General features: G+C 45.9%; 1 protein-coding gene across 2 annotated transcripts in view; it reads right to left on the bottom strand.

The window, feature by feature from the left end:
- Positions 1-3,994: 3,994 nt before the first annotated feature.
- The window catches only part of ADCY2 (adenylate cyclase 2), a 430,421-nt gene continuing 423,438 nt past the window's right edge, over positions 3,995-10,977 (bottom strand). For both annotated transcript variants that reach the window (XM_024247608.2, XM_054555396.2), the window contains one exon: positions 3,995-4,808. In XM_024247608.2, the coding sequence (XP_024103376.2) occupies positions 4,656-4,808 (153 nt within the window). In that variant the 3' untranslated portion in view covers positions 3,995-4,655. The remainder of the gene's footprint in view (positions 4,809-10,977) is intronic.

Below are 10,977 nucleotides of genomic sequence, written 5' to 3'. Positions count from 1 at the left end.
TGGTTGGGTTGGTTTCTGTTCACTGGCTCTACATTTGCCAGGATTCTTTGGGGAGGCAGTCACAGGAGTGAGGTGCAGTTACTTCTCCCAAGAGTTAGGGGAACTCCTGCTGCCTGGTAACACAAACAACCCTGATATGTTCCTTTCTCCAAGAGGAGATGTAATGACAATTGTCTTTTGGCACAATTGAACTCTAGAAATTCCATTTTTGTTTTTCCAGAGGTCTGAATCACAAATAACAGAATTTTGTGCAGTTGGGACCAGGAGCCCTAGTAAGGATGGGTGGCCCTGGTGGCCAGCAATGCTCACTATTACTGCTCAGAGAGAGGGGGCCAGTCATGGGAAGAGACTAGATTTCGGTGTTCAACAAACGGGTAAAATTCTGGTTGCTGCATTTTCTAGATTTGTGTTCTAGGGCAAGTCATATCATCTATATGAGCAGACATTTCCTCATCTTTAAAGTGGAATTTCCAAACCTAGAAGAGTTCATGCGGGAGGCAATGAGCTGCTGGAGCGCAGGCATAACACAGGCACCCAGTGCATGTCCCACCCAGTGCCCCGCCATCACAGCAATGACTTGACTTTAAACAGTCTTCTTTTTGGAAGCAGTCGCTTTTAACCTAAGTTGGAAATACTTACTTTTGGAGATAATTTGAAACTTACCCAAGTATTAAAGTATCAGCTACATTTTTAATGAATGGATCCCTTGGAAGAAATCATCTCTCATCTACCATGATTAAATTTCCCACAGTTTAGCAGTGAATGGGCAGGTGGCCTAATTAATTTCAATACTGATTGCTCCATCACTGGTTTTATTGTTTTGAATATGCAAAAAGGATTCTCTAAAAATAAATGACACTGAATTCCAGCAATTTCAAGGCTGAGTGACTCCTAAATATTTCTTTATTTTTTTGAAAACAGTTTTTCAGTGTAGGTGTCTTTTATTTATTTCAAACAAATGGCAGTAGTTTATTTCGAATGCCTTTGGGTGCATTATACCATATTTATAGTAACATAATAGAAAATATATAAAGTTTGGGTTATAGAAATATTTATAAATTATTCATTATTCAGACTTGATTTCAACAAAGACAAGGCATCTGTAAGTGACTGTAATAAATTAAAGTCAAACTAAATTATTTTCATTTACTTTAAGTCAGACCTTACTCCCTTCACCTTCTACTACATACTGACTTTCAAAAGGCAGGGCTGTAATTGGCCAAGATTTCAAAAGATCTCACATTTGTTAGGCCGTAAGAGAAAATTAAGTGTATTTCTCTTGGTATCTCAATGTTTATCATTTAAAGCCAATGCATGAATGCTTGTTAAAGTCATCACACATAATATATTCTTATATTAATGGATTGTTTTGGTTTATCAAATTTTCATCACTGGGCAATTATGTTTCTTTTTCTTTTTTTCTTTTTTTTCTTTTTTTTTTTGAGACAGAGTCTCACTCTGTCACCCAGGCTGGAGTGCAGTGGTGTAATCAAGGCTCACTGCGTTCTGGACTTCCTGGGCTCAAGTGATCCTCCCACCTCAGCCTCCCATGTAGCTGGGACTACAGGCACGTGCCACCATGCCCAGCTCATTTTCTTATATTTTGTAGAGATGGGGTCTCGCTATGTTGCCCAGGCTGGTCTCAGACTCCTGGGCTTAAGTGATCCTCTCTCCTTGGCCTCCCAAAATATTGGGGTTACAGGAGTGAGCCACTGCACCCGGCCTGATGATGTTACCTGGTATCCAGAGGAAAGGAAAGAGGAATGGTTGCTGCCTTTAGGAGCACAGTGAGTTGGGAAGGAAGAATAACATCGTGGATTGATGACAAAACTTAGACACTTCTAAACAGATATGTAAAACACTGGGGTTTTTAGGCAACTGGACTGGAGGCAATTTCTATGAAAGGCTTCCTGTAAGACTTAAAGGTTAAGGAGAGCATTGGGGAGAGATTTTTTTTCCTTAAACCAATGGCACTGGGACCTGGGCTGATGAGAGGTGCACTGCCAGTTTTCTGCCTGGCATTTTTGCTCAAAGGGATGCTTTTAGCTGCCCAGAGCTTTAAGGAGCTTTGACCAGGAATAATGCTCTTTCAGATTCAAGAAACAGGCAGTTTTCCATTCTAGCCTGGCCTCAACTGCTAATCAGCTGTGGAACTCTGAACACATGTGCCTGAATTACTCTGCCCGTTTCCTCAACTGCAAAAACAATGGGGAGGGAGGGAGGTCTCAAGCTTGATCAGGGATCAGAATCACCTGGAGAACCTGTTCACTAAACAGCAATTGTGCTGGGCCCCCGCCCCAGGGATCTCAAATTCAGGGTCCTCCTTCAGGTTGGGGCCCGAGAATTTGCATTTTTGATAAGTTCCCAGGGGATGCTAAGGCTGCTGCTATGGGACCACACCTAGAAGGGCCCAGGTGCACACAGAGCTTCCCACAGTGGATTCTGACAATGACTCTGAATGCTTTTAAAAGCCTATTGTTTGGTAAGACTGGTGATATGGCTTTGGGAGAGCACGGTTCTCCTTTTGAGTTCTTTTTAGCACAAACCCAAGTTCAGTGCACCCCGTGGGGGAATGGGAGGGACTCTGTTTATGAGAACTTGGTGGACCACCCACCCAGCTGCGGGTGTTCACTCAGGGTAGGTGAACTAAGGTGACCTGTGGATGAGTGTAGCAGGATGTAACGGAGGAAGAACCCACGAGGTATGCCTGCTGCTCATCCTTACACATTTTACACCAAGGCCAGTTTGAGCTCACGAAAACACTATGGTATCCTAGTCCAGACTAGTCCAGATTTCGATTAGAGGAAAGAGAAAAGCCCTTGTAATAATTCTCTTGCTTTAATCACTGTTTTTGGAGATTTAGGTATATTAAGGCCAATGCCGAGTTGTGATTACAGGATCAAAAAAATCCCCACTGAGGCAGAATACTAAATAAGTCATGCTCTACTCATACTTCGGTGATGAAGGACGGTTATCAGCTTCGATAAGTGCCTTTTACTGGGAATGAGTCACAGTCCTGGCACAGCAGCTGCGCCCGTGCTGTGAATGTGCCACAGGGCACCTGCCAGGTTCTCTCACAGTCATTGCCTCGTTTAATCACTAGTGATTCCATGAGTTGCCAATAAGGAAAGTACTCCTAAGAGGGACTAAGAGATGTGTTCAAAGTCACACAGCCAGTAAAAAAATCAGAGCCGGGATTCGAACCAGGAACTTGTGCTTCAAGTTCGAGTTCCCACGAAGAAAAGGCTTCCTAAGAGATCATCTGGGTCCTCTACCTCTTACAGATGCCTGCCATGAGTTATAAAAAGAAAACAAGTTTGACCAACTGGGCTACAATTTGCAGTTTTGCTTTTAAACATTAGATTACACACGATTGCTCTACTTTTCACTATTTGGCAAAGTATGATTTCTTTATGTTAAAAGTACCAAACAACTTGTGTTGGATTTACAAGAACAAATTCTTCAAGGCCTTCTGTCTTTAAAAATGCATGAACGTTGGCTGTGTGTCTTCTTTAGCCTTCTCAGACTTAACAGGCAGTTTGTGGGACTTAGTACTTCTCTCGGTTAGTTCACGCTATTGTGAGACTGATTTGCATAGCTGGTTCCAAATTATTCTTTTGCAGTCTATGTCTGTTAGCTCCAGCAAAACATTCCTGTAGACAGGAGCGTAGTGGACGGAGGGGGCACTGTTGCTCGCAGAGAATCTTTTTACTATTAAAGTATTTTTCCCTGAAAGCGTTCTCTAGAGATGCCCAAATTAAAATCAGACCACTAGATACATTCAACATGCTTGCCTGCTTTCCAGGAGCTGAGTAGCCAATTATCTGCATCACACACTGCGTCCTAATCTGAATTACATCTCAGTATTGGCTTCTGGAGAGCTCTTTCTGAAACAACTGTGTCAAAAGGGAGAATGGATGGAAACCAAACTTTAATTCTGGAGCAAATCACAGGAGAAAGAAGACAGGAAAATAAAAGATACAGGCACTGTAAATCAAAGTACATAAAACTTTTAATGAATTAACTTTACAAAAGACAAATGGCATCAAAACATCAGACGAGTTTGATACAAAACTGGTCCTAGGCTGTGAGGACTAATTCTGGTGATGGATGGCGACGTGCTGCTGGCATGAGACACATGGAGCAGAGGGAAGAGAGCCGTGGGTCCCAACGGGGGCCCTTGGACACCACTGGCAATGAGACAATGGGTGAGCAGAGACTCCGTGTGGGGGACAGAATCAACTTATTCACGAATACTGTGTGTTTGAATATCAGACCAGCAGATGCGGTTGGCGAGCTACCGTATTTTCCAGAAAAGAACATGCACCAGAAGATAATATACACCCCCTAGTTTTATTGCCTTAAGAATGTGTGTGTGTTTCACCTTCCTCCTCTGTTAGTTCTCTCAACACTTTTCTTCTATCATGCGCACTTCTTTTCCCTTTTGCTTGGGAGCAAGCACAGTGCAAGTGGCAGAACGATCTGGGCACACATCAGACACCAAACGGTATGCCACTGGGTCATGGGAACGAGTCTGCAGAGGCTCCATAGGACAGACAGCACGCACATCAAAAACAAGGGACAGAAGTTGCAGTCAGAAAGTGTGTGATACCTTCCTGAAAATACAGTCTTCTTGCCAAAATGAAGGTGACTCTTCAGGATGCCACGTTGCTCTGGGAAAGGGACCTTGACATTTCTGTGTTTACAAAGTACGTCTTCAGGTCCCCCTTTCCTTTCACATTGATTATTCCTCGACAGGTGCACGTGTATCCGAGGGTCTGCAGGACGAGGCTCGTCTCCTCGGTAACCTAGAAGGCACAGGAACATGGGAAAATGGGCTTAGTAATACATTGATACAACCCATCTGACTCAAGGATGAAGAGCTAAAAAAAGCACCATGCTCTTTGACCCAGGAATTCCACTCCTGAGAAGTTAGTAGAAAAGTGAGAGTAATCCACAAGAAAAAAAGGTTGTAAAGGACAATGTTGTTTAATTCAGCGCTGGGATAGTGAAAAACTGGAAACAACCTAAAATTCAAGTACTCCAGTAAACTACGGTGCCACCATGATGCTATCATGGATGAGACAATGTCGAACCATTTCACCCAGAAAAGGAATTGAGCCTGGATCCAGGCTATGATTTCAACCACGTGATGTTGTGTATTCACACTGAGAGACCTGGAAAAAGAGTAAACCAAAATAGGCTGGAGTGGTGGGATTCTGGATGATGTTTATACATTGTCATGAATGTCCTTTCATGAAATAATAAACATTAATCATAGATTTCAGTGTCCATGGGAGGAACACCCTGAGAAGGAGCACTGAACACTGTCAACCCCTGCAAATGGTCGCGTCTGTCAGGTTTGATGCCTGTGAGTGAAGTGACCTAAAACTGAAAGAACTGTGGGAATTTGCACTGGTGTCCTCATGAGCATGACGCTCCCAGTCGAGTCTCAAAGGTCTCCTCGCTTCACTGCATTGAAATGGGGGGCTAAGGAGGGCAGCCCCTCTTGCAGGCCGCTGGCTTGACAGGACGACTTATTTCCTGCCATTGCACCGACAGGCGAGGGCCCCGGCAGCCAAACCATGTCCAGGCCCTGTGGGTCAGATGGCCGTGAACTTCCTGGCTCTGACGGCTTCCTCCTCAGTGGAGATGCACTGTCCCGTACTGGCTCTCTCAGCTTCCGCGTGTGCTGTGCCTTCCTTGGGACACCCTGTCTGGGACTGTGGGCCCGCACCTGCCTGGGCTTAGGCTGCCTGAGTGTGGAGGAGCTGCAAAAGCAGAGAACCAGTGAGGCACATAGGCGTGGTCTGAGGGTGAGGCCTCAGCTTCTGAGGCCAGGGAAGACCCCTCTGTTGGCTACCTGCTCCTCCACCCAGTGTCCCCTAGCAGGTATCTGAGTTTGGGCAGACAGAAAGCCCTGGTAATGCTGCTTTAGAACCATGAGAAAAAGGCACAAAGGAGCAATCTCCTCCCACTTCATCCGAGAAAGCAGCTGGCATGGCTGCAACAAGGGCACCTGTGAGACCCTGGCCACCTCCAGCAAAACCTGTGCCAGGCAGGTGTGGCAGGGCTGGGCAGCTTGCAAGCCACACAGCAGTGTTATGGCACACAGCAGCATTGTTGTGGCACAGCAGCGTTGTTATGGCACACAGCAGTGTTATGGCACACAGCAGTGTTATGGCACACAGCAGTGTTGTTGTGGCACACAGCAGCATTGTTATGGCGCATAGCAGCGTTGCTATGTCACACAGCCTTGTTGTTATGGCACCCAGCAGCGTTGTTGCGGCACACAGCAGTGTTGTTATAGCACACAGCAGCGTTGTCATGGCGCACAGCAGCGTTGTCATGGCGCACAGCAGTGTTGTCGTGGTGCACAGCAGCGTTGTTGTGGCACACAGCAGTGTTACGGCGCACAGCAGCGTTGTTATGGCACACAGCAGTGTTATGGCACCCAGCAGCGTTGTTGCGGCACACAGCAGTGTTGTTATAGCACACAGCAGTGTTATGGCACACAGCAGCGTTGTCATGGCGCACAGCAGCGTTGTCGTGGTGCACAGCAGCGTTGTCGTGGCGCACAGCAGCGTTGTCGTGGCACACAGCAGTGTTATGGCACACAGCAGCGTTGTTCTGGCATACAGCAGCGTTATGGCGCACCGCAGCACTGTTATGACACACAGCAGTGTTATGGCACACAACAGTGTTGTTCTGGCATATAGCAGTGTTATGGCACACCGCAGCGCTGTTATGACACACAGAAGCGTTGTTGTGGCACACAGCATTGTTGTGGCACACAGCAGTGTTACGACACACAGCAGCGTTGTTCTGGCACATAGCAGTGTTATGGCACACAGCAGTGTTGTTATGGCACAATTTTGGTTGTGGTGTGTCCTGGGGAAGGTGCAAAGGTGGGGGCCATGTCAATAGCAAAGCTCCAGCCTCCTTGGACTTGGAGACTGAGAGGGGCCTTGAGGACAGACGCCGCTGTTGGGGCAGAGGCAGAAGTGCAAGGAAACCATGAGGGGCTGTGCTCATGAGAGCCCAGGACAGCATCCAGGGACACCCAGAACCAGGGTGAATCCTCCATGCACAGATCTTAAGGACGGGCTATGGAAGAATCATCCACCCTTCTGCAATGTCATGGAAGGACAGCCCCTAGCACAAGATCCACATGTGGGTCCTCAGGACCCTGATGAGCAGAGCAGAAAGGAAAAGGAAGCACAGGTGCCAGATGCCCATGTCCTGCTGCTCTGGTCCAGCCCAAGTCCCAAGAGGAGGGCAGGAGCCCAGGGAGTGCTTTGTGTATTGGATAAGAACCGAAAGAAGATGAAGAAAACCAAGAAACTCAGGTTTGCAAATTCTGCAGTCATTGGACAAGTGGCCTTCCACACAGAGAACAAACCAATCTTTTGGTACTTTGGGGGTTAACTGTTGAGGTATTTACTGGTGCTAATGTCACTGGCATTTTAAAACTATCCATGGGTGTTCATAATGCCAAACCACCCGCCAATCAGCACCGCATGATTAATGGGAAACCGGGAGGAAGAAGCTGTCCATCTCGATGCGCACTGGTTACTATGCCTCCAGGCCTAAGAGAAGCCCGCAGCATTGCAGAGTGGGCTTGCTATGCTGTTCTTGGGGTTTCCAGGCTAGAAAGCATGCTGGGAGTTAAATGCTCTTTAATAAAAAGAACCCGTTCCTCAGGCCTAGGAGAAGCTTATTAATGGTCTGGGCATCGTTTTTTATTTTCCTGGCATCTCACTACTATTTTTTGCACATAAATGGAAAAGAGAGCTTACTGGAGTGGGGAAGTGAGCCACACCTTCGGGATTAAAAACCTACCCAAATGCAGCCCTTCCAGCTTCTGTGCTAAGGAAGCAAACACAGGTCTACAAACATGGCTCCCTACTGACAGGCAGAAACCTGTCTTGTTTCCCTCCAGGGATCAGAAGTCATGGAGCAGGTGCAGGTGGCTGACCTGCCCTGAGTCACATGGAGCTTTATGAAGCCCAATATCCTCTTTGAGACACACATGAGCTCAAACTCATTTCAAACATCGACCCCTAGGAGATTTACGATCTCCAAGAGGGAACACTCTCCATGACCTGCCTCGCTCAAATTGCTTTTGATACTTATCCCAGGTGCTTAAAAGCTGCTAGGGGAGCTAGAAAGCATATTAAAAACTGCCATAAATCTTCGGAGTATTCCGGGTGTTGTGCTGGGGACATGGGCTGGCCTGCAGGTGGGAAAGTGAGTCCTTGGTAGGGGCAGGCCTCTCTTCCCTGCCAAGATAAGACCCGGGGTTGTCCAGGATTGTAGGAGCATCCCTGGGCATTGGAAGTGGCTAGCGATGTTTATGCAGAAAGTCCCGGAAGCCTTGGTACCATCAGGAAATGATTAGACTAGGCTGCCAAAACGCCCCACGATTCTTGTTCTGGCTGGGCAACTGAGCAGTCTCCACAGATGATGACCACAGCTGCAGCCCCAGGGAGAAGAGCCTCGTCTTGCACCCTAGCATGAGGGGAGGCAGCTGGAGCCGGTGTTGGAAACTCACTCCAAGTCTGATCTCGTGAGCAGATCCTTGGCAATGGCCAGTTTGGTTGGAATATTTCCTCTCCACCTCCCATTAGTTTTCTTTTATCTCTTCCTTCTCTTTGTTGGACTTTTACTTACTTTGTAGCAAGTGTTGACTCAATCTAAATAAAAGAAGGCAGACACTTAGAAGTAATGTTTCCTCCATTCCATACAAAAATTAAAGATATCCTTTAGAAAGACCACAGGAATGAACGAGGTGGGGTAAATATGAAAGGCAGGTAAGTCGAGGTTTAATAAAAGCCCATTCTGACAACAATGGAGGGGACGGTCTTTTAAAGAGGAAAGGACGGTGCCAGTCTGTGCAGTCAATTTTAGGAGGCAAGGCTATTTGCGTGTCTTGGCTAAGCTGAGACACACACTATAGGGATTCATCAAAAGCCCAGAGGGCCACCATGATAAACCTATTGTGAGAGTCCGGTGACTTTCATATAAATTTGCCATTTAGCAGAAATTCATTTTCCAGAATGTAACATAATGGGAGTGAGACGTGAATCCACTGCTTTGTGAGAGTGAGACAAATAGAGTGTTCAGCACAGACACACACACACATGCATGTACACACACGTGCACACACGCTTCTCACTTGCAGATCCCAGCCCTTCTCTCTGGGTGTCTGGAACTGTGCACAATCAGGTGTACGTGTTCCAGCTGCTGATGATCAGCTCACTGATGAGCTCACTGGAAGGCAGATTGAATTTCACTAATTTCTAGCTATTAATAGAAGCAGAATTTTGAAGAAGGTAAGGAAGGACCATAAAACCTTGGTATCTCCAAGCTCTTCACTGAAACACCTTCTGTGTTGCTAGATGTTTGTGCCTCTGAGGGGGACAGATATTACATTGGCGTGCCATTTTGTCACTATGATAGCAAGCTTCAGGATAGCTTCTCGGCGTAATAATGGTAAAATTGAATGAAATTCTAGTATTAACCAAAATATATTAAGTGGATTTGGGTGTGGGTTGAATGGTGAAAATTTAAAAGGTAATCTCTAACCACAGTTTAAGCAAAATTTCCAAACCATGGTACAAAATGGCTTTACAGTTACATCTTAACCTTGTGAACATGTTTACCATTCTACATATATTACCAAGAGTATAATGGTAGATTTAAAATGTAATGACATGCACCTCTTCATCTTCTTATTATTCTTTTCTTAGCTGAGATCCCCTTCTTTCTTCCAAATACTGGAATGAACCATAGCTTCCTGTTTCCACTCTTGCACCCTTCCTTCTTCATTTTTGTCCATTAATGCTGCAGATGTTGCTACTCAGCTGTGAGCCCACTCTCCAACCACACACTGTTCCAATCTCCTTCCTTCACTGGGGGAACCTCAAACCACCTTTATTTTCACTGGTCCCCTCACTCTGTTCTTCCTGTGAGCATTGCCCATGTTCAGGATAATTATTGAAAGCAGCCTTGAACTCCCTTCCCCTTCTGCGCCATCAGCTCACTTCATGTCTGAAAAGGCGGTCTTCACACACTGTCTCCAGTTCCACACCTTTCTTACACAGCCTGTCGTCTGAAAATCGAGTTCTCCAGAGCCTTCCCCAGCCACACAGGCCAGCTGAAGTCCTCCAGCACAGTCACACTTGCAGTGGCACCACCGTTACTTCTGGTGGATAACGGTCGTCTCCAAGAGAACATTCGCTGTACAAGGGCAAAGTTGAGTCTGACTTGCTCATGCTGTAGCCACAGCACCTAATCAGCACGTGGGAGGAGCACAAGATGTGGGTGCGGAGCAAACTGAAGAACAGATTTGACAGAGCTTCTGTCTTTGTAGCCTCCCTTCTTTCTCTTCCTGCTCTTCCTTGATTCTGTCACTGTCAACCTGGGCAGAACCACTGCTCTTTTGTAACTTGGGTGATAGTTTCAGCATAGTTCTAATAACAGATTTTTTTTTCTATTATCTTTTCAGTGATGTTAAAATACTTTTAAAAATATGATATTATTAGTGCTATTGTAATATAGTTACTTTAACCATGATTATAATTGATTTAATGAACAACGGAAATAGTCACACAAAATAATTTTAGTTCTCTCTAACCACTGCTTTTCATTTGTTAGACCTTCCTTTCTCCCTCTTGGGTGGATTCCAGAGCTGCCATTCATATCAACCTTCTATTTCATCTCCCGCCTCTCCCAAGCCTACCACTTCCCCTCCTCCCAATTCAGCTTGAGAGAAGAAGGTGAGGGGTTGTATCTGGTTTTGGTTGCATGTGATCCCTCTCATTTGCAAAGTCCTTTTCAAGGTATTGGCACCAGGAGAAGTAATAAAGGTGGAAGAGGGCACCACTCCTGTACCGAATGCTCAGGGCTGTTGTGCCATCATGCTGGTTGCTGTTGGATCATTTGTTTTCACAGATGCAATTGCCTTTATATTGT

The sequence above is a fragment of the Pongo abelii genome, chromosome 4 (assembly GCF_028885655.2).
Source record: "Pongo abelii isolate AG06213 chromosome 4, NHGRI_mPonAbe1-v2.0_pri, whole genome shotgun sequence".
Taxonomy (NCBI): domain Eukaryota; kingdom Metazoa; phylum Chordata; class Mammalia; order Primates; family Hominidae; genus Pongo; species Pongo abelii.
The sequence above is the reverse complement of the archived record's forward strand: the minus strand, read 5'-3'. Positions and strand labels throughout refer to the sequence as shown.